General features: G+C 56.1%; 1 protein-coding gene across 6 annotated transcripts; it reads left to right on the plus strand.

The window, feature by feature from the left end:
• The first annotated feature begins 1,888 nt into the window (after positions 1–1,888).
• SLC4A3 (solute carrier family 4 member 3) lies at positions 1,889–15,184 on the plus strand. 6 transcript variants are annotated; one of them, XM_090284537.1, is made up of 24 exons: positions 1,889–2,048; positions 2,204–2,347; positions 2,678–2,843; positions 3,433–3,716; positions 3,832–3,947; positions 4,334–4,533; positions 6,088–6,236; positions 6,367–6,547; positions 6,997–7,132; positions 7,399–7,582; positions 8,017–8,116; positions 8,562–8,746; positions 9,358–9,583; positions 9,793–10,032; positions 10,371–10,519; positions 10,682–10,876; positions 11,321–11,539; positions 11,853–11,942; positions 12,452–12,618; positions 13,037–13,290; positions 13,636–13,805; positions 13,973–14,146; positions 14,522–14,619; positions 14,850–15,184. In XM_090284537.1, the coding sequence occupies exons 2-24, from the start codon at positions 2,297–2,299 to the stop codon at positions 14,965–14,967; spliced, it is 3,852 nt and encodes a 1,283-aa protein (XP_090140663.1). In that variant the 5' UTR covers positions 1,889–2,048; positions 2,204–2,296; the 3' UTR covers positions 14,968–15,184. The 6 variants fall into 6 exon arrangements, with proteins under 6 accessions (XP_090140663.1, XP_090140672.1, XP_090140681.1 ...); XM_090284546.1 differs by having other exon boundaries at positions 9,793–10,011; XM_090284555.1 differs by lacking the exon at positions 14,522–14,619.
• The last annotated feature ends 7,747 nt before the right edge of the window (positions 15,185–22,931 follow it).

The following is a 22,931-nucleotide window of genomic DNA, read 5'->3' on the forward strand; positions in this document are numbered from 1 at the left end:
CCACAGGGCCTAGTTCATGAGGTCCCAGGTTGGCAAGCCCCACCTCAGGCTGTCTTGGTATTCAGGTTGCTGCTGTCTGAATTGACTGGGTAGAAGACAGGGACTGAGGCCATGCCCAGATGTGGAAGGCAGACTGAAGACCAGAGAGCCCTCTGCAATATCCCCACTGGCTCCAAGGCTCTTGCTTAACTCTGAGGATGTAGAGGCTCCACCCAAACAACACTCAAGGTGGAGACTTGGAACCAAATTACCTGGCTCAGAGTGATAAAGGGTTGGCATGGTGTGTATGAGAGCATGGAGCTGCCGTAGCAAAGCTGGGAAAGGATCTATCCTGGGCCGCTCTCCCAGCTCCTGATCGTTCTTGGCTGGGGGCAGCATAAGTCCAGGCTTCACATGGCGTTCCCCCTGAGTGCATCTGCGTCCAAACTCTCCTTTTTGTGAGGACACCAGTCATATTGGAAAGGGAACCACCCTATCCCAGTCTGACCTTATCTTAACATCTGTAACGATGCTACTTCCAAATAAAATCACATTCGGAGGTACTGGGGATAAGGACTTCAACATATGAACTGGGGGGGCGGGGATGCCCTTCAACCGATAACAGATGGGTCTCATTCTGAGGTTTGGGGCCCAGTTCACATGCTCTGCTTATACACAGCTGATTCCTACACTGGTGTCTGGTTTCACCCTCTCAACACCTGGTGACACAGGGTGGCCAAGCACCCTGTCAGTGAAACAGACCTGCAGTGGTTAAATGACTGTGGCCCAGGCAATCACCTTCTATACACCAGTGATGCCCCATTGGCACTGCTTCCCAGCTGTGGCCATGGCAGGTTAGCTCCGTTGTGGGAAGGCTGAGATCGGTCTGGAGAGGGCCCAGCATGCCGCTACTGACATAAAGCCAAAGTGGGTGTTGGATGGATGCTAGCTGTCCTCCGTCTCTCTCCCCTGTGTGACTCTGAATGTAGAAGAATCTTTGGGTTGAGCTGAGACCCAGATGAGGGCAGAGGTCGGAGCTGGCAGATCACACTTTCAAGGTCGCAGGGTTCAACTTTTCCCCTCCAGGGAGCACCATCCTGTCTATCACCCTTCCCCCTCCTCCCAGTTCTTTCCTCTCTGGGGCCTGGCCAGCTCCACCTTCACCTGCCCATCTGCTCCATCTCCAGTTCTCCCTCGACATCCTTTTATATTTTCCAAAAGATTCAGGGATGCCTTACGCATATTATCGAGGGGTCGTTAAAGCACATGGCCTTGTGCTAAGTGCTCAGTTTCAGTGAGACCCCAGAAGGTCAAATTGGGGTCCAGTAGTTTATTCCAAGGACCTTTGCCCTTGGGGAAGGGGATGTGACCCCAGGGGTGTGAGACCAGGAAGAGAGAAGTGGAAACAGCCACAGACTGTTAGAGATGGATGGAACTTTGGAACATTCCTGTTCCGGGCCCTGCTGGCTACAGGTGGGCAAACGGCGGTAATATACCAAGGTCAAACGTTGGGTGGTGCCTGGTGGCAGAAGCCCGGTATTTGGGCCTATACTGGGACTGAAGGGAGAGGTGGTGGGTGCTTCCCCGTGCTGTGAACTCAGGGTGGAGGGGCTTTTGTTTGTGGAGGGGTCCCCTCGGGGCTCTTGAGGGGGGGCGAGGCTAAAAACAAGATGGGGGAGGGATCTGGGGATTGCGGGACTGGAGCTCCGTGCCCCCACCCTCAGCGAAGTGTGGGACATCCAGAGAAAGGGCTGTCGCGCTGGTGGGGTGCAGCGGGGGCCGCGCGTGGGGCCGGGCCGGCCGGGGCGAGGTGAGTCACCGCACGCCCGCTCCCATTGTGCGGCCGGGCGGCGGCGGCGGCGGCGGCGGCGCGGAGCTGCGGAGCGGAGCGCAGCGCAGCGCGAGGAGGTGGAGCCGCAAGGCTGCGGACTCCGGCGCCTGCGTCTGCCAGGCCAGCCCTGCTCTCCTCTGCTCTAACGCGGGTTTCCCCAGGCTGCTCGGCCCTGCGGGGCGACAGGCCCCGGAGCGAGAGCGGGAGGGAGATGGGGCGCGAGCTCCGAAGCCCCGAGGTACCGCAGGGCAGGGTGGGGCGGGGCGCGGCTGGCCCCGGCCGGGGCCCGGGGTGTCCCGGGCGTGGCAGGGCCTTGGTTGGGCAGGGGAATCGGGCTTTGGAGAGGGAAGAGGACGCCGTTGCGAGGATCCCGACCCTGCCCTCCTCCCCCAGGACTCCCCACCAGGGCCCCGCAGCGGCCCCCTCTTCTCACCCGGGTCACGGGTCCCTCAGTGAGCGAGAGCCTCCCAAGACGCCTCCCCGGCCATGGCCAACGGAGTGATCCCGCCGCCCGGGGGCGCCTCCCCCCTACCCCAGGTGACTGACGCGTGGGGATGGGGGATGAGGAGGGGGAGAGATCCCAAGGAGAGGGGCGTCCTCTGGCTGACCCTGGGACCCCCAGCTCCAAGATGGAGCTGGCTAGGCGGTGTGAAGAAAGGGGTCTTTTGGTATTTTTCAGACCTGTTGTCCCGTCTCCCCAAACCCGGGGAGCCTGGGGTGCTGACCCCCAGCCTGGGGCCCTGGAAGAAGGGGCTGTAGAAGATAGAGCCTGCTGCTCTCCCCCGGCCTCCACCCAGGGTCTGAGTTGGGGTGGGTGTGGGGCATTCGTGAGTCAAGGGTCCTTAGGAGAGCTATCTGAGCCTGCAGGTCCGGGTGCCCTTGGAGGAGCCCCCTCTGAGTCCAGACATGGAGGAGGAGGATGATGACTTGGGCAAGACCTTGGCTGTGAGCAGGTTTGGGGATCTCATCAGCAAGCCCCCGGCCTGGGACCCTGAGAAGCCCAGCCGCAGCTACAGCGAGCGGGACTTTGAGTGTGGGTAGCCTGGGGACCCCTAGTGTGGCCGCCCTCACCACCGTCACCTTCATTGCCACCATCACTGTGCTCACCGCTGGCTTGGTCACCCAGTGCCATCTTGTGCTGGACGCTGTGCTGGGCCACCATGCCATGTTAAGTCATCCTGCCTCTCTCACCCATCACCTGTCCACCTGCCAGGGAAGCCGGGTCCCAGTGGCAGGGGAAGTGTAGGGAAATGGGCCCAAGGCCTTGCTTAGTGACCTTTGTCTTCCCCAAGGCTGCCATACCCCTAGCCCTTCTCTCTCTGCCTCCTCATCTCCCCTCCTTAGCTCTCTGACTGCACTTTTCCCTTCTTTGCTGCATCATGTCCTCCCATTCCGACCACCCCCTCTTTCGTGACCCCCCCTCTCCATCATTCCCATCCCCCGACTACCAGGCCTCCCCAATGACAGGACATGGACACAGGTGTTAGGGGGAGCCTGGCTCTGGAGGAAGGACTAGGGTGCCCTTGTTTGAGGCCTTGAGCTAGAATAAGGTGTGTGTCCCTAGGGTGGTGTAGGGTCCCCGTCTGCTGTGGGGGCCCCACCTGACTCTCCTGCACCCCCAGTTCACCGGCATACATCCCACCACACCCACCACCCGCTCTCGGTGCGCCTGCCTCCACCCCACAAGCTGCGGCGACTGCCCCCCACCTCTGCCCGGCAAACCAGGAGGAAGAGGAAAAAGGAGAAAACCTCTGCTGCCCCCTCTGAGGGGACCCCTCCCATCCAGGAGGAGGGGGGAGCCGGCATGGAGGAGGAAGAGGAGGAGGAGGAGGAGGAGGAAGAGGCAGGGGAATCTGAGGCAGAGCCTGTGGAGCCCCCACCCTCAGAGTCCCCACAGAAAGCAAAGGTAGGTGTCTGCCCTTGGAGGTGGACGGGCTGCTGAGGGGGCAGAGAGGAGGCCTGGGCTAGGCTGGGTGGCTAGGTTGGGGCAGGCGCCCTGGGCATGTCTGGTTTGTCCACAGTTTTCCATTGGAAGTGACGAGGATGACAGTCCCAGCCTCTCCGGGAGGGCTGCCTTCACCAAGCCCCTGTCCTCAGGGGGTCTTTGTTCCGACAAGAGCCCCCAGCACTTGGTCAGGTACTGGCCTCTGGCCCAGGTCAGAGGAGGTCCCAGACTCCTGCCTGGTCCTGGGGAGTATGCTCTCCTTTTGCCCCAGGGAGAAGGGAAGAGAAGAGGAGAGGGGGCAGAGGGGGCGGGGAGGGGTGGCCATCTCTGTCCACATGATTGGCAAGGAGGAACCAGAGGGGACTGAAGAGGAGGATATGGATCGAGGGGATGGGGGACCAGTGTGATGGGGGCGGGAAGGTGGGGGTGAGCTTTCTTCTCGGCCCAGGAGGAGACCGTATGTAGTGCCCAGGGGGCCACTCCAGGCCCTGCCCTGAGCTGGAGGCAAAGGAACTCTAACCTGGTCCATCTCCACTGTGGTTTCCTGTCAAGTCCAAGGCTGCCTGTTGCCTCCGCAGCTCCCCCAGCCCCCGGGCCCGGGTCTCCCGAGTCGCTGGGGAGAAGAGCCGGCCCTGGAGTCCATCAACCAGCTATGACCTCCGGGAGCGGCTGTGCCCAGGCAGTGCCCTGGGCAGCCTGGGTGGCCCAGAGCAGCAGGTGCCCACTGACGAGGCGGAGGCCCAGATGTTGGGCTCCGCGGACTTGGATGACATGAAAAGTGAGTGACACCCTGTAGCAGCCCCCATGGCCCACTCTCATGAACACCGAGCCTGCGAGGGACCTTGGAGAGACTTTGTGTTCTGCCCCTCCCGGGCTGAGCCCCCCTCTGCAGTATCCCTGTCTGCTAGAATGTGGCCCGTGACGGGGACCTCACTACCTCACCATGGCAGAGCTCACGACCTCTCCGCTCTGTTTTCCAGAGCTGAGATTTTCCTTCATGACACCTCTTCCCTTCCACCCTGATTCTATCTTCTGAGCCACCTTCAGAATAAGGGAGCCCCCTTCCCTAGGATGTTTGGAGATATTATATCAGGGTGGATAGACTTTTTTTACCCTTTCAAACCAGCCCCCTGCGTCTGGGCCACTCTGCCAGGCCCTGCTTCTCCCTGTATCAGGGGCCCGCCCCCTCAGTTCTGACCCACCACCCTTGGCCAGCCCTGGCTGTGATCTCGGCACATTCTTTCCATCTTATCAGGCCCTGGTTTCTGTGCCACCTGTCATCACCCATGGGGCTCTGTGCCCAGGCCAGAGGCATCACTGACCCCGCCTTCCTCCCCCTTAGAACCAGTGTGTGGGCGGGGGTGGGAAGGAGGGCTGTGAGCTGAATACGTCATGGAAAGTTGCCAGGGCCTGAGGACAGGGACAGGAACAATCCGATGGCAGCAGCAGTGGTGGTGGCGGGATGGGGAGGGTCAGGGGGAGGGTGTGTTTACAGATCCAAGGTGAGGGCTTACAGCAGCCCGGAGCCATCCTGGGGACGTGGGGAGTTGGGGCTGAGAGGCCCAGCCATCTCCAGCTCTGATTGGACAAAGGCCACTCCTGTCCAGGCTTCCATCTCTCAGGAGAGCAGGGGCTCTGGGAGGGAGCAGGGGCGAGGCCTTGGCCACTGTCTGGGGAACGATGAGCCACCTGGAGGAGGTCACAGAGCCCAATGGCGCACTGGGCCCTGCGAGGGCTCTAGCTCTCAGCCCTCGAGACTCACTGGCCTCAGAGGACTTAGAGATGTTGGTGCTGGACCTTGCGGACTGTGACCTGTGGGAGTCTACCAGGGACCAGCTGAGCCCCATGGCAGGGGGACCAGCTTGTGAGTAAATGGGCTGCTGGCCTTCCCCAGCTGCTGGCCTGCAAGGGGCAGGCGGGGAGGAGGGGAGAGAGGATCTGCCTGAATCTGCCCGTACCTATGGGCTTAGGCATGAGTGCCGGGAGGGGGCTCAGGGAAAGTTCTGGGTGATGGGGCCTGGCGCCTCGATGTGGGTCATGGCACTCCAGAGTGAGAGGCAGTGGCCATGGCAGGAGCTGTGAACTGAGACGGGGTGGTGTGGCTAGTAGTCTCCTGTGTGACAGTGGAATAGTCCTTCCTCCTCTCTGGGCCTCAGTCTCTTTATCTATGAAATAGCCACATGGGACAAGCTAGTCTGTTGGCATAGCCCCTGGGTGACTGTGGCACCCATCAAGTGGACTGGCTGGGCGGAGCAGGGGGCAGGAGGGACTGGCCATGACCTTGAGACCTTGAGATAGACCCCTGGGACTGCCGAGCCCACCTTCTCCACAGGTCACCGGCTGGAAGACAACCCTGGCATGCGGCGGCACCTAGTGAAGAAGCCTTCTCGAACACAGGGTGGGAGGAGCAGTCCCGGTGGACTGGCCCCCATCCTGCGCAGGAAGAAGAAGAAGAAGCAGCTAGACCGGAGGCCTCATGAGGTGCAGCACCCAAGGGGGGTGACCTGTGGCTTCCTTGTGCCTCTGCTCCCCAGGGCCCCCCTTTCCCTTCCTTTCTGCCTTGCCTGGTCTCCATGTCCCACCTGGCCCTCACCCTTGGCGCCCACCCCAGGTATTTGTGGAGCTGAATGAGCTCATGCTGGACCGCAGCCAGGAACCGCACTGGCGGGAGACTGCGCGCTGGATCAAGTTTGAGGAGGATGTGGAGGAAGAAACGGAGCGCTGGGGGAAGCCCCACGTGGCCTCGCTCTCCTTCCGCAGCCTTCTGGAGCTCAGGAGGACCATCGCCCACGGTACGGACCCTGCTGGCCCAGCCCTAGGGCTGCATACCCTCTTCACAGACTGCAGAGCCTGTGCTGGGCCGTGCAGCTCCCAGGGACTACTCCCTGGGGTCCAGGGCCCAGATGAGGTCTGGCTGCCTCTTTGGGAATGTGGAATCCAACTGCCTGCACAGCTGTAAGTGCTGAGGGGCAGGGCTGTGCCCCTGGTACCTGGCACTGGACCTGGGGCACAGTAGATATCAGTCCACGTGGATTACACATGACTCCCTTTCCTGGGCGAAGCGGGGCCATGCCTCCATGCCGTGCTCCGTTGTCACAGCCATCTCTCTGGCTGGGCTCTGGCCACGTGGAATTGCCTGTCTGTCTGGGTGCACATTGGTCTGCCCTGGGGGAGCACAGCAGCTGGGGGTGGTGTTTCCTATCTGATGGCACTGTGTCTCCTCCTCTGACTGTGCCCCCAGGAGCTGCCCTCCTGGACCTGGAGCAGACCACCCTTCCAGGCATCGCACACCTTGTGGTGGAGACCATGATTGTGTCCGACCAGATCCGGCCAGAGGACAGGGCCAGCGTCCTGCGCACCCTGCTGCTGAAGCACAGGTGCCCGGGCGGGGTGCCCAGAAGGGGGTCTCCTGGTTCAGCTGTTCCTCCAGGAGCTCAGCCTCTCCTGTGTGGCTTTCTAGCCTCTGCTTGAGTACCCCAAGTGATAGGGAGCTCATTCCTGACTCGTCTTTGGACAGCACCAACCATTAGAAAGTTCTTTCTCACAATGAGGCTGAGGGATAGAGGCCCTGACCCTCCATTTGTCACTTCCTCATGACCTCAGTCCATGATCTCTTGCCTCTCCTCCTTTGCTCTTTCCCCAGCCATCCCAATGATGACAAGGACAGTGGCTTCTTTCCCCGAAACACGTCCAGCTCCAGCATGAACTCGGTCCTGGGGAATCACCACCCCAATCCCAGTCACGGCCCTGATGGGGCGGTGCCTACCATGGCCGATAACCTGGGGGAGCCAGCCCCTCTCTGGCCTCACGACCCTGACTCCAAGGAGGTCAGTCGCCTCCCTCTGACCTGGGCTGGGGGAGTGAGAAGGCTTCCAGTTTCCGTGGAGGCCATTGTCGCTTCCTTGAGTGGGTCAGGAAGGTGGGACACCAGCCACCATGCTAGGCATGTAGGAGCCTATGCAGGGGACATGCCCAAGGGCCCCTACTCTGGAGAAACAGGAGGTTTAAGTGGGATGATGTGGCACATGCAGGGGAGCCATTTCAACAAGATAAGGCTGAGGTGGTTGTGGGGGGCTTGGAGAAGGGGTTCCTTCCTGACGTAGGGCACATCACCCACAGTGCCTCCCTTGGCTGGGACAGGAGAAAGCAGGGCCCAGACCCAGGGGTTGGTGGGCAGAGTCCAGGGCTGGAGCCAGGGAAGGGAGGGCCTGCCATGGCCTCCGGTCTGGGTCCCAGCCCTATTCCAGTTCTGCGTCCTCAGAAGCCCCTCCTCATGCCTGGGGGAGACAGTCACCGGGGGAAGAGCCTGAAGCTGCTGGAGAAGATTCCCGAAGATGCTGAGGCTACTGTGGTGCTCGTGGGTGAGGAGGGACAGGCGCCGGGGCAGCGGCACAGGGCGTGGGCACTTCCACTGTGGTCTGCTTGTCTTGAGCTCTGGCCTGCAGGCTGCCTCTTCCTTCCCTACCCTGGCCCCCACCAGCCCTCCCAACCCATCTAATCTCCAACCCGTGCTCCCCCACCCCTCTGCCTGCTTTCCTTCCAGTTTTCAGCTGTCTGGGGCAACTGCTAATCCATATAGCACCTTTGTGAGAATTAGAAAAAAGCACCCCTTCCTTACGACCCTTAATTTCCACCTGTTGCTTAATTGTGATAAATACACAGGCATATAAGCCTCCTTTAGGATGGGGTTTCTTTCTGCAGTGCACCAGCCACCTGCCCCACTGTGCATGATGACTGAGATATCCCCTCCGGGGCCTGCCTTGGCTGGTCCGCGTGCCCAGCGCTGGTGCCTTATTCTCCCCCCAGGCTGTGTGCCTTTCTTGGAACAGCCGGCAGCAGCCTTTGTGCGGTTGAACGAGGCTGTACTCTTGGAGTCTGTGCTTGAGGTCCCCGTGCCAGTCCGCTTCCTTTTCGTGATGCTTGGCCCGAGCCACACCAGCACTGACTACCATGAGCTCGGGCGCTCCATTGCTACGCTCATGTCTGACAAGGTTGGTGCTACAGCCCATGCACTGGGCACTCCAGGCCTGACCCCGGGGGCCCCCCTTGCTCCCTGTTTTTCTCACTGCCCTCAAGGTACTCACGGCTGCAAGACTGCCTGAGGCCCTCCTGGGGGGCAGGCAGTGCTTTGGAGTAGTGGAGTGGGCTGTTGGCCGAGGGGAGCAGAGAGTGTCCCCCGCAGGTGGGGCTGTGGGAGAGGGAGGTGGAAGCAGGGGAGAAGCAGCCCCGGGCCTCCATGTTTGGGAGGTGACATGAGACCTGAACAGGCTGGATTTGTTGGTCTTGTCTGTGGCTTCTCCTAGGCTTGGATAGGAGCGTGGGTACTCTTCATTCCCAGTGGTCCTGGAGGCCTCTGCAGTGCCCGGGGTTAGCCCTGCGGCTGTTGCATTGTGGGAAAGTCTGGAGGCTCCCAGGGGAATAGAGGGCACTCGGAGGGGGCCGGGTTCCGGCTGTGGCTGCCTGCCCGCCAGCAGGGCACATGAGTCAGAATTTTGACACGGGACTTGACCTGTGAATGTGGCTGGACATCCTAACCCCCACTCCCTGAAGCCCCTCTCGGGGGCTCCCTGGGTCGGCTCAGCCCCTGCTTTCCTGCCTCCAGCTGTTTCACGAGGCTGCCTACCAGGCAGACGACCGGCAGGACCTCCTGAGCGCCATCAGTGAGTTCCTGGACGGCAGCATCGTGATCCCGCCATCCGAGGTGGAGGGCCGCGACCTGCTGCGCTCTGTGGCTGCCTTCCAGCGTGAGCTGCTGAGGAAGCGGCGGGAGCGCGAACAGACCAAAGTTGAGATGACTGCCCAGGGCAGCTACGTGGCCCCGGGGAAAGGTTAGACCCTTTGGGGCCCAGAACCCGCCCCACACTCCCCGACACAGCTACTAAGGCTGTGCGTCCAGCCCCGTCCTGACTCCCGGAGTCCTGTACATGGCTCCCAGTCCCAGACCCCAGGCTCCTGCCCCCTGGGCCAGGCTGGGAAGGATGGAGGGTCTCCAAGCAGGAGAGGGTGGTCTGTATTCCAGCAGTCCCTTGTTCCCCAGAGCTGTCAGTGGAACTGGGGGGCTCAGAGGCCATCCCTGAAGATGACCCCCTGCGGCGGACTGGCTCGGTGTTTGGGGGGCTGGTCCGGGACGTGAAGCGCCGGTACCCGCACTACCCCAGTGACCTTCGGGATGCTCTGCACTCCCAGTGCGTGGCTGCTGTGCTCTTTATCTACTTCGCTGCCCTCAGCCCCGCCATCACCTTCGGGGGGCTGCTAGGTGAGGGGGAAGGGCGGAGAGGTAAGGGGGCTCAGTCACCTGCAAGGTTTCTGGGCCAGTGTGTCCCAATGATTACTTTACGGGCTTATGAGTGGGAGGGGATAGTCTTCAGTGTGACCATCCTGAGCTGTTGGGTCAGGGGATTCCAATGATCACCTTTGGGGGGCTATCAGCTGAGAAGAGGTGGGGGATCCTGTGGTCACCTTGGGAGGCTGAAGTGAGGGGCCCTATGTCTTGCTCTAGGGGACTGCTCCATTCTTGGGTCCCCAGGTTAGGGTAAGCCAGATAAGGAAGAGAAGCCAGGTAGAAGCCAGGCCAGGGCCATCCCACTGACCCTTGCATCCCCCCTCCCCCTCCAGGGGAGAAGACTGAAGGACTGATGGGTGTGTCCGAGCTGATCGTGTCCACAGCTGTCCTCGGGGTCCTCTTTTCTCTGCTGGGGGCCCAGCCGCTGCTTGTGGTCGGCTTCTCAGGGCCGCTGCTGGTCTTTGAAGAAGCCTTCTTCAAGGTGACAGCCCTGCCCTGCCCCTCTCCTGGTCCCTCAGCCCAGGTGATAGGTCCCTACTGTCTCTCCCTTGGACTTAACCTTGCCACCCTCCCCTCCCATCCCCTGGGGCCCCGAGTCCAGGACAGACTGCTGTGCATAACCACCCCTCCTTCTGGCCGCCAGTTCTGCCAGTCTCAAGACCTGGAGTACCTCACCGGCCGAGTGTGGGTTGGCCTCTGGCTGGTGGTCTTCGTCCTTGCTCTGGTGGCCGCTGAGGGCAGCTTCCTGGTCCGCTACATCTCGCCTTTCACCCAGGAGATCTTCGCCTTCCTCATCTCTCTCATTTTCATCTATGAGACCTTCCACAAGCTCTACAAGGTGGAGGTCCAGAGAGGTCTTAGGGGCAGGGCAGGTGTAGATGCAGGTGGGCAGCACCCTGGGGAGGAGAGCACGGAGGGGTTAGCATGGAGCATTGGGGGGCAGAGGGGGCCTCTGCTGGGTGTAGATAGAGGGGGTCAGGGACAACCTGGGTGAGGTCTGAGCTGAAGGGGAACGAATCAAACCTGTAGGGTATTGGTCACAACTCCAGGATTCACCTGGATAAATAGGTGAAGAAGTCATTGCCAACACTGTGGGGCTGGGTGTCTTCGGGTCACCTTTTGTAGAGGTGTGTGTGTATGTGTTGTAGCTGCATGTCCTGTGTGACTCTTGCCTGGTCAGGTGGGTGAGGGGCCAGCCTTCTCCCTTGCAGGTGTACTGATGATGATGAAATCAGGATCACCTGTGCAGGAGAGCACTAAGACAGCCTTGTAACCCACACAGGTGTTCATGGAGCACCCACTGCTGCCATTCTACCCCCCGGAGGGGGCATCAGAGGCTAGGCTGGGCCTGAATGGGAGTGCTGTGCCTCCCACTGAGGGGCCGCCAGGCCCGAGGAACCAGCCCAACACGGCCCTGCTGTCCCTCATCCTCATGCTTGGAACCTTCCTCATTGCCTTCTTCCTACGCAAGTTCAGGAACAGCCGCTTCCTGGGGGGCAAGGTGCGTGGTTGGCAGGGGAGTGGGACTCCCTTTGTCCCTGCTGTCACTGCCAGGCTCTGCTCCAGAGTGGCGCTGCCCGCTTCTCCTGCACAACCCATGGGCCTAAAACAAGTCCGGGTAGCCCCACCCCCATCAGAAGCCTCAGGGAAGTCTAATCAGAAGAGGAATGCCCGCCTGGGCTGGATGGCACCCATGAAGTTTAAAGGGACAGGTTGGGGGCTTCCTGAACCAGCTCAGACCCAAGAGAGCAAGGGGTTATAAGCCCACGTTAGTTCCCCCACCCACCCCTCCACCTCTGCTCCCTTTTCCGAAGGCTCGCCGCATCATTGGGGATTTCGGCATCCCCATCTCCATTCTCGTGATGGTCCTGGTGGATTATTCCATTACAGACACCTACACACAGGTGAGTGAGCCCTGCCTCCTCTGGCAGCTGGTCCTCACCCTGGGCCTTGAGAGGCAGGCTATGACACTTCCACATGGCCCCAGCAGCCAAGATCAGGGCCAGAACCCAGCTTTCCTACTGGAGTGGCAGTGACCTTCTGGGGCCACCCTGGTATGGATGGGCTGGGGGTTTCAGAAGCAGCCATGTGGTTCCCCTGAGGAGGCCACCCAGGGGTCTGAGGCCAATGTGTGATCCTTGGGCAAGACTCCTGGAGGAGCCGGTTTGTGGCTGGGGGCAGAATGACAGGTGACCCCATAGTAGGTTTCCCGGCAGTTCTGGGGATCTGGGAGAAGGTATGCCATGTTTCTACCCTATACTGAACCCTTATGGGGATAGCAACTTCAGAGGATGCAAAACTAATTTCCCCCAAACCTGGTACTGGGGACACAGCGTGGTGGAAGCAGCTGCTGCATGGGTCCCTAGCATGGGAGGCAGTGCCCTTGAACCCTGTCTTCCTTCTGGCCATGCAGAAGCTGACAGTGCCCACGGGGCTCTCGGTGACCTCCCCCCATAAGCGTACATGGTTCATTCCACCTCTGGGCAGTGCCCGTCCTTTCCCGCCCTGGATGATGGTGGCAGCTGCTGTCCCCGCCCTCCTGGTCCTCATCCTGATCTTCATGGAGACTCAGATCACTGCGTGAGAGGGTTGGGGGGACCCTGGGCGATGAGTGGAGGGTGCTGGGGTTAGTGACAAGGGGGACAGTTTCCCTAAGGTGCTTTCACATGTGCCAAATGCAGGGTAGCACTTGACAGTCCTCAGAACACTGGCAGTATGTTCTCTCACTCAGTGATGCTCACAAGATCTCAGTTTGGTTAAACCACAATAGCGTGGTGAGATCTGGTGTCTGGCTTTTGTGGTGTTTCAAACATCCACAGGGTAGGAATTTGGCTCATATTTGCTTACATGTGAGAACTTTAATTTGGGAACTTGAAAGAGGAAGCTGGCAGGTCCTGGGGAGAGCTCTTCCCTGCATGTGCTTCCCTCCCCACCCACCCGTGCGTGCAGCCTGCACCAGCTGCTGGCCTCCTCACCCCCACCCTGTCCTCTGCTGTAGGCTCATTGTCAGCCAGAAGGCTCGGAGGCTGCTCAAAGGCTCCGGCTTCCACCTGGACCTGCTTCTGATCGGCTCCCTGGGGGGACTCTGTGGGCTGTTTGGGTTGCCCTGGCTTACAGCTGCCACTGTCCGCTCAGTCACCCACGTCAATGCACTGACCGTTATGCGCACCGCCATTGCGCCTGGAGACAAGCCCCAGATCCAGGAGGTGCGGGAGCAGAGGGTCACCGGGGTGCTCATCTCCAGCCTCGTGGGTGAGAGTCCACCTTTGAAGGCCCTGGCCCCTGCCCCACAGGCTTGTCTTCTGGGACCCCAAGGCCTTCAATCAACTCTATTCCAGGCTCGGCCCAGGTCCCTTCTGAATCTCCAAATGTGGCCTGTATAGCCCCCGCCCTGCCTGCCAACCCTGCTTCTTGACCCTTCACGGGCCCCACTTTCCCTAAGTCCTTTCCTGGTTCTCTGTCCTGCTCTGTCTTCTCTTGTTTATGGTGATGAGGCCCAGCACATCATTTAGATGGTCCACATCCCATCCCCACTAGGCCTCTCTGTCCTCCCAGGACTGTCTGAGGGGTCAGGTAGGTCTGTGTCACCTCCTCCAGGCCTGTCCATTGTCATGGGGGCTGTGCTGCGCCAGATCCCATTGGCCGTGCTCTTTGGGATTTTCCTGTACATGGGAGTCACATCACTGTCTGGCATACAGCTGTCCCGGCGTCTGTTGCTCATCTTCATGCCAGCTAAACACCATCCTGAGGAGCCCTATGTGACCAAGGTATGGCCAGGAAGCACGGAAGTGGGGAGATGAGTGATAAGGAGAGGGCCCGAGGCGTCCCTGGGCCGGACATCGACGGGATGACTATGAAGATACGTTGGGATCTGGGGAGGCAAGTCCCCAGAGATGTGGGTGGGAGTGTGGTGAGAGCTGATGCCTGTTCCCAGGTGAAGACGTGGCGGATGCACCTGTTCACCTGCATCCAGCTGGGATGCATCGCCCTGCTCTGGGTGGTCAAGTCCACGGCGGCCTCGCTCGCTTTTCCATTCCTGCTGCTGCTCACAGTGCCTCTGAGGCGTTGCCTACTGCCCCGGCTTTTCCAGGACAGAGAGCTGCAGGCGGTAAGGGGTTGTGCTAGGAGCAGTGTTGGGGGGGGGGGGGGCGGGATGAGGCCTGGCATCGGGGAGACCTGGGTTCCAGCCTCTGTGCACCGCCTGCCAGTTGTGGGACTGTACACAAGTTACCTGACCTTCTGAAATCTTACTTTCATCTATATAATGGGGTTAATGGTAGCTTCTACCTTATCGGGTTGTTGTGAGACTTAAACGTGAACGTGAATCCAGGTAAAGAACTGAGTACGACGATTTGGTGTGAGGAAGCACGAGGCTGCTGCAGACAGCTGTGCAGGCTGTGCATTGAACAGAAGCGCATAGCGGAGGGACGAGTGGGGGTGGGGTGGTGCTGAAATCCACCTGAGCCCTATTTTTGTCATCTAGAGGAAGGGTCATCTTTTTGCAAATCACCTACCCAAACATGGTCTACAGAGGTACACCGCAAGAGCTAGGAGTGGCCCCAAGGAAGGACTTCATCTGTGGTAGCTGCTCTTGTTAGTCTTGTTATTAGGAGCTGCCCCTGGAGGTGGTTGGGAGTGACCTGAGGTTTTGGCCGAAGGGAAGTGCTTCAGTCTGGGGTCGCAGTCCCTTCAGACAGGGAGGCTTAGAAAGGTCTGGAAACAGTGAGGGCTGCTGGCCAGGGGAAGAGCTGGGGAACTGCGGGGTGGGAGTCGGCTTCCCTACCTCCTCTGACCTCCTGCTCCTTCTGCAGCTGGACTCGGAAGATGCTGAACCAAACTTTGACGAGGATGGGCAGGATGAGTACAATGAGCTGCACATGCCTGTATGACCCTCTGACACAGTGCCCCTCGGAGACCCCGACACCTTAGTGACTGACCCCTGGGCCCACATCAGAGCCCAGCTCCAGGGCCAATGGGCCCCTCATGACCCGAAGACGTGCCTGGAACCACTCTGCTGCCACGGCTGGAGGGGCCCTGTGACCCTCTCCGAGGCTCTGACCTTGTCCCACTTGGGTCCTTTTACAGACCAGACCGGCACAGGCTTTGAGCTCATTATAACCACACCCCTTGTCTTGTGTCTGCCTCACTTTCTTGGATCCATGTCTGGTTTCTTAGGTCATATTTATCTGCTGGAATTGGAAGAATTATATTTTCAGGGCCATCAAAACTGGAGAAGAGGGTTAAGGCAAGGACAGAATTCTTGGGGGAAAGGGAGAGAATCAGAACCACAGAAGGTCAGAGCTGGGTCTTATCATCAACCCCTTGAGCCCCTCTAAAGCAGGGAGGAGCAGGATGCTCAAGGTCTGGCTCAAGGTCACATGCCTTTAATCCTGCCCCTATTTAGAAGGGTGGGTGGGGGAGGGGAGGAGGTGGTTGCTCACTTTAGCCACCAGGGAAATCAGAGCTGTGGAGCTACAGAGGGGAATGTAAAACGTTTATCTTCTTTTCCTGATTTCTGGCATTCAGAAGAGCAGGGACAGTAGCCCAATCCCCTAGACGCCAGGGTGGTGCTGGATTTGGGATCCCTGGACCATTTTAGATTCTCCCGGTTTGAAAGACAGGCAGTTCTGGGATTCCTGAGGCCACTCCTTGCGCAACAGTTTGTAACGCCAGAAATAACCTGGGGGCCTGGAGGAGGGTGCGAACTAGGAGTCTTTTGCGTCACAGTTGCTTGGCAACTGGCAGCGTGGTGGAGTCGGTTGTCTCTGCGTTGCCATCTGGTGGCCACTGTCTCACACTGCAGACTGCACCATCGGGCAGGGTTGCCCTGTTACCTGGGGGATCCGCTGTGGTCCAAGATCCCAGTCAAGCACATTCAGTTCCTCCTTGGGAGATGAGGGGAGGCAGAGACCCTTCATTCCCATTAGCCGTTTCTGCTGGAGCCGGCCCTGCTTCTCATCGTCTTCCCAGTTTCCTCCCAGGCGTTCAGGCCAACAGCTAGAGCCCTGAAGCTGGTCAGGAGAGAAGGGACAGCCTACTGGGAAGCTGTTCCTTGTGTTCATATAGAAGAACTGCTCCCTTCCAGCTCTCTCGGATAGTCACTCTGGTTTAAGCATTTCATTCCAGTTGCCCTGGCTCCCTTGGGGCTCCCTTGGTCCCTGGCGCTGTGATAGCTTCTAACAGCGTCTGGGCTGTGATAGGCTCCCCACCCCCTACAGGCCTCAGGACAAAATTCCTTTTCCCTGAGACTGGCCAAGGCCAGGCGGCATTTCAGAGGAACTTTGCTAAGGAGCAAAGCAAAGGCAAACGCAAAAACCTAGAACACGGATGTGTACCAAGCAGATTCCAAACACCAATGGCAGGGGCCACACGGAGAAGCATGGCTGAGGGGCTTCGCATGCAGGACGCCATTCCCTTCTCGAGTCCTGCATGAGGTTGCCTGGTTCCCCTGTGGGTCTCAGTGCACGCTGACTCCCCTGTTTGCCCTGGGGGAGGCCAAGACCCCCCCCCCCCCGGGCGGAACCACTTACTCCTGAGCCTGAGACAAAGAGGTGGCTGGACCCAGGAAGACTCGGCTTCCTATTGGACAGGGGTTGTGTCAGTTATCTCTGCTTGGCAAGTAGCTGAGAGCTGTGGGCGTTCCTTAACTGGAAAATGAGAAATAAGAAGGGGCTTTTGAAAGAATGGGCCCTGGTCAGGGTGACCTCTAGTATAACTAGACCCGAGGCCTCAGAACAATAGGTGAAAAAATTTCAGTGAAGGGTAGAACCAGCCATGACCTCTGTTTAGTGAACATGTCTGCCAATGTGAAGTACAGGAATAAGGCCTAAGAGTCTGGAGCCTTGAAGACCACCGCCATTCCCACCTGCCTTGACTCCCCAGCCCAAGGGGAAGTAGCTGCAGTATAGTTAAGTACCTGAGGCCAGATTTGGCTGAGACACATCCTGAGCTGGGCCAGCTTGGGGGGGATGCTTCCTCACCCGAGGTGGGGTCCTGTGGAGGCCCTAAGAGGACTTAGGAAGCTGCAGCAACCCAAAAGCTTACCAGGGATGGGTACCTTGGGGGGTGGGGGAGGAGAGTGTCAGTGGGCCAGGTTGGGCATGTAAGAGAGAAAGACAAGGGATAATGGGACAGTGGCAAACCCATAGACAGGCAACCAACCGGCCTGGCCTGGGGCCTGAGCAATTAGATCGTTTTATTTAGGGACATTAGGACTTCGTCCTGAAGTCGTTGTAGCCCCTGTATTTCCTCTGACTTCCCCTTCACTGACCTTCCAACCTTATCCTCCTGGGGAGATGGGCAACTTGATGGAGGTCTTCTTCCAGGTGTAGAGAGGAATCAAAAGAGAGAAGCCTCATCTGGCCCTGGTATACTAGGGGGTGGGTTAGAGGCCTTGGCATTTTTGAAGAGCAGGCCCCACGGCAGTCTCCGTTATAAAGACTGGAAGCAGCTTGAGAAGTGGGCATGTGCAAGGTGGCCCAGCACCCCTCCAATAAGAAAGATAGTGGGGCCACTGCCCTCTTACCCCTCCCCTTGCAGCTTTTTGCATGGGGTTAAGGCCACATCTTGGGCAGCTGCCCAACGTTTTCACTATCCTTGGATAAGTTCAAGGCCACTTCAGGCCCAGAGAGATGCTAACTCATTCTTCTACTTTGAGCAAAGAGGGTGGCTGGCATTTCCTTGTTCCACACTGAGGATTCAGCTCACTTAAGATGTCTGGTGCCCTCAAGAAAGCTTCTGGCTGTCAAGCTCACAGACCACCTGCCTGGATTACCCTGGGCCTTTCCTATAGGGCACAGAAGCTGGCAACAATGCATCCCATTTGGCAGCCTATGTGACATCTCTTCTTGTGTCATATCAAGTGACTCAAATAATGATCATGCCTGTTGACACTTAGCACTCTCAATGGGAATTCTGAGCAGCAACAGAAGGGCAACAGAGCTGAAGGGCACTTGCACCAAACGCTGCCCATACAGCTGGTGCGTAAGCCATTCTGAAAGCAACAATAAGACAGGTTCTGGGCAAGCACTGAACAGGGGATTGAATGCAATGTGGCAAGTAGGAAACCCAGAGGGAGGGGTTTGGTTTCCAGATCAATTCTGTAATTGAGAGAGAACCTCACCGCTCACACGACTCCCCACAGCACAGAGTGAAAACTCTAATACTATATTTGTGGGGTTTCTGTTCCAGAAGGAAGATTTAATATTTTAGACCTCTGATGGGATTATTTTTACTTTAGTAGGAACTCTTCCTTTTTGTTGAACAACTCTATCAAGTGCTGACCAAACAGACAGCTGTTGGGATGTTCTCTGGGTGGTGGGTGAGTCCCACTTGGATCTGGGGACCTGAAGGAGCAGGGAGCTCCTGGGACAGGCCTGCCAGGACCCCAGGAGGTGAAAGACAGAGAGGAGTTTGGGCATATTCGGAGACAACAGAGGCTGGGAGCTGCTGGGATGATGGACGCGGGGAGGAAAAAAGGGACTGAGGAGCATGCAAGACAAGCCTTTGATTTGAGGATTCCTCAGCAAGCTTGTCATGGCCCCTCTGTCACCACACTTCTGTGACTGGTACATGTCTGTCTCCCTTCTAGACCATAAGATGGTCAGAGACCCAGCCTGAGCTTTTTTTTTTTTGTATCCCTAGCAAAGACACCAGTGCCTGGTCATAGGAGTGCATGGAGGGCATAGGGGTGAGTAGGTGGCAGAGAAGGAAGGGCCAATAGGTCAAGGACGCTGCCCCATTTATAATAGGATCCAGCAAAAGCCAAGGGTGACACCAGTAAAACTTTTATAGAGTTCCAGAAATGTTTTGATGATCATGTTTGGTAGTTTCAATTACAACTGTCCCTTTCTCTGTGTCTGTCAGTAAGAATACCCTCAAAACCCAAACAGGCGTTGTGAGTTTCTTTCCCAGCCAGCTGGAGCGAGAGATGTTGGCAGTCCTGCACACTAGGCTGCTGAATAGACAGTGGCAGGTGGGAAAGACAAAGTGCCAGCAGAGGTCCCAGGAGTTGTAGGAGGCAAGATGGGGATAGATGGGGAGCCTGAGAGATGGCGCAGGGACTCGAGCCAGCAGGAAGCCTCGTGTTCCATCATAGCTGTCCACTCCTGTTCCACCAGTAGTTCTTTCCGATGTTAATGATGGAGGGACCAGGGCAGCTTCTCTATTCTGGCTTTTGGAGGGCCCATTGTATATAGGGCTATCTTCTGTAAGAACTTTTCCCAAGGACAGGACCCCTGAGGCCTCCCGTCTCTGTTTTCTCTCCTCCAGCTTCTGGTTTCTGGGACCCAGCCCTGCCCCCACCACATTCCCACTATAGTTGAAAGTTATTTCTTATCGCTTCCCCTTAGTATGGAAATACAAATACATGGTATGTATATTTATTTTAGAAAGGGCAGGAACTATGCCTATTTCTATTCTGTTGACCAGGCAACCAAAGGGCAGTACACAGCATACTCTAATGTTTGGACTGGTTGGTTGGGGCTGTGATCTGTGAGCTCCTCTCTGGCTCCGCTGAGTTGACCTTTGTTGAAGGCCTTATGGTTGAGTGGTCAGCATACAGGCTGGGAGTTGGAAGTCCTGGGTTCTATCACTGGCTGGTGACCTTGGCTATGGCTCCTCATCCCTTGGGAGATTAGGGGTTTGGCTCCCGTGCCTCTTACCCGGGCCTTTTTCTTCCAACAGACCTGACTACTGCAGTGCCTGCTCTTGAAAGGGTAGAACGCAGGAGGCTGTGGTGCCAAACACTCTGGGTGAAGTTACGAGGCTTTAGAGCTTTTCCCTTTGTCTCCCAGGTGGCTGGGTGCCTAGATCTTGGGGGAGCCTACTTTTTCTTTCCCAGGAGAATTAGGACCTCAGGGACCACAGTGGGTGAAGAAGGGTGAGGGGTGGAGCTGAGCAATGGCCTTGGAGAATGACTTTGGGAGTCTTGACTGAATAACCAGATAAAGCACTGAGAGGTAACCAGAATTCAATTAGCTAAAAGTTTAATATCCATAAGAACTGTGCAGCCCCCAGAAATAAGCATATTTTAAAAAAGCAGGATTCTTTAGAGTTAGATGGAAAAATACGTAATTATATACCTTAAAGGTCAAATAAATGCAAAATCAGCGTTGGGTCCTGGGTGGGGGTGTAGACTGAATTCTGATTTGAAAACGAGTAACCAATTACTAGTAATCAATCTCCTTGGCCACCTCCGCCTTTAAGTTAGGTGTTGGAGACAGGCAATAGACTGACTGGTCCACAGAGTCACACATGAGGATCTAGGCGGCCCCCTACATAATCTCTCATTGATTAGCAGCCTCAGTTAGAGAGAAGAAAATGGTCTCCCTTAAGGGTAGACATTTTAGTAGCCCAGGGGAACTTTAAAATTGAGCATACAAATGTTTAAGGGAATCATAACTACAGTTTTTTTTTCAATTAAAAATATTTTATTGTGAACTGACGGTTCCCAACTTATAATAGTTCAACTTACAGTTTCTTGACTTTATGATGGTGCAAAAGTGATATGCATTCAGTAGAAACCATACTTCAGATTTTGAACTTTGATTTTTTCCTGGGCTAGTGGATATGTGGTGTGATACTCATGATGCTGGGCAGTGGCAGGGAGTTACAGCTGCCAGTCAGGCAGGCAATCACAAGGGTTAACAACTGAGAGTCTACCGTGTAGTATTAAATGCATTTTGACTTGCGATATTTTCAACTTACAATGGATTTAGAGGGATTTAACCCCATTGTAAGTCGAGAGGCATCTGCATTTTCAAGTTAAAAGAATTTGTACATATATTATCTTCTTAGCCTGTTCAGGCTGCTGTGACAAAATACCATAGACTGGGTGGCTTATAAACAACAGAAATTTGTTCCTCATAGTTCTTGAAGCTGAGAAGTCCAGGATCAAAATGCTGCAGATTTGGTGTCTGGTGAGGATCTGCTTCCTAGTTCACAGACAGCCATTTGTCCTCTCACTGTGTCCTCATGGTGAAAAGGACAAGGGAGCTCTCTGGCGTCTCTTTCATAAGGGCACTAATCACATTCATGGGGGCTCCACCCTCATGACCTAATTCCCTTCCAAAGGCTCCATCTCTTAAATGCCATCACATGGGGAGTTAGAATTTCAACATATGAAAAAAATTTAAAGTATACTTTATTGATTATGTTGTTACAGTAGTCCCAATTTCTTTTCCCTTTGCTCCCCTCTGCCCAGTACTCCCTTCCCTCCAGCAATCCCATTCCCCCTTAGTTCAAGTCCAGGGTTGTGAATATAAGTTCTTTGGCTTCACCCTTTCCTATATTATTCTTAACTTCCCCCTGTCTATTTTGTACCAACCAATTATGCTTCTTAATCCCTACACCATTTCCCCATTTCTCCCCATTCCCCCTCCCAGCTAATAACCCTCCAAATGATCCCCATACCTATGATTCTGTTCCTATTCTGGTTTGTTCAGTTAGATTTTGTTTTTAGTTTTTAGATTCAGTTGTTGATAGTTCTGAGTTTATTGTCATTTTACTGTTCATAATTTTGATCTTCTTTTTCTTAAGTAAGTCCCTTTGACATTTCATATAATAATGGCTTGGTGATGATGAACTCCTTTAGCTTCACCTTGTCTGGGAAGCACTTTATCTGCTCTTCCATTCCAAATGATAGCTTTGCTGGATAGAGTAATCTTGGTTGTAGCTCCTTGCTTTTCATCACATTGAATACTTCTTGCCAGTCTCTTTTTGCCTGCAGAGTTTCTTTTGAGAAGTCAGCTGATAGTCTTATAGGCACCCCTTTGTAGGTAACTCTCTGCTTTTCTCTTGCTGCTTTCAAGATTCTCCCTTTATCTTGAACCTTTGGCATTTTAATTATGATGTGTTTTGGTGTGGTCCTCTTTGGGACTAGCTTGTTTGGGACTCTCTGTGCTTCCTGGACTATGTCTATTTCCATTGCCAAATTTGGGAAGTTTTCCTTCATTATTTTCTCACATAAGCTTTCAATTTCTTGCTCTTCCTCTTCTCCTTCTGGCACCCCTATGGTTCGGATGTTGGCACGTTTAAAGTTGTCCCTGAGGTTCCTAAGCCTCTCCCCTTTTTTTCAATTGTTGTTTCCTCATTCTGTACAGGTTGACTGTTTTTTTCTTCCTTATGTTCCAAAGCATTGATTTGAACCCGTTTCCTTCCCTTCAGCATTGGTTTTGTGTGGATTTGCCTTCATTTCATTTAGCATAGCCTTCACTTCTTTGCTTATGCATTTGTCATACTCAAACATATCTGTCAAGCCTGTGAGAATCTTTATCACCAGTGTTTGGAATTCTGCATCTGCTAGGTTGGCTATCTCCTTGTCGCTCAGTTCTCCCACTGGAACTTTGATCCGTTCCCCCTTTTGGGTCATACTTCTCTGTCTTCTCATCTTGACAGGTTCCTGTGTTTGTTTGCCTCTGTGTCTTAGGTAGAGCTCTCACACCTGTTATGTTGTAAGGGGTGGAGCCTTAGGTATTCATCAGTACAGGGTGACCTGTTTCACCACTTTGTGGCGCTGTACGTGGGAGAGGGGTCTGAGAGGGAACAATGCCGCTTGATCAGCACTTGCCCCTTTTCCAGGCACTTCTCCCACTTTCGTATGGGACTAGTGTCTCTAACTGTTGCCCTGGCCATCGTTCCCAGAGCAGGTGGGTCTGTGGACATTCTAGGACCATGGGTGCCCTTTAAGCAAGCAGATTCTGCTGAGAGACTGGCTGTTTCTTCCTCTGCCCCAACCCCTACTAGTTTGCACAGTCAGAAGCAATGAGGCTTTATTTTCCCCAGCACTGGGACTGTGAGCTTCGTGGTTTGGTCTGGTGCTGGGAGTGCTCCCCAGGTGTCCCTCCCGACATTTTAAAATGTGTGACTGCACTTTCTGCTGGCCTGCTGCTGCC

This window comes from Furipterus horrens, unplaced genomic scaffold (genome assembly GCF_987537825.1).
Source record: "Furipterus horrens unplaced genomic scaffold, mFurHor1.1.pri manual_scaffold_1, whole genome shotgun sequence".
Classification (NCBI taxonomy): Eukaryota; Metazoa; Chordata; class Mammalia; order Chiroptera; family Furipteridae; genus Furipterus; species Furipterus horrens.

What these genes read in the sequence shown, in the direction of transcription:
- SLC4A3 (XM_090284537.1), top strand. Translation starts at nt 2,297, where the DNA reads ATGGCCAACGGAGTGATCCCGCCGCCCGGGGGCGCCTCCCCCCTACCC. An exon ending in TTACAGACACCTACACACAG is followed by an intron (nt 11,943 to 12,451) that starts GTGAGTGAGCCC and finishes CTGGCCATGCAG; the next exon opens with AAGCTGACAGTGCCCACGGG. An exon ending in GCTCATCTCCAGCCTCGTGG is followed by an intron (nt 13,291 to 13,635) that starts GTGAGAGTCCAC and finishes CACCTCCTCCAG; the next exon opens with GCCTGTCCATTGTCATGGGG.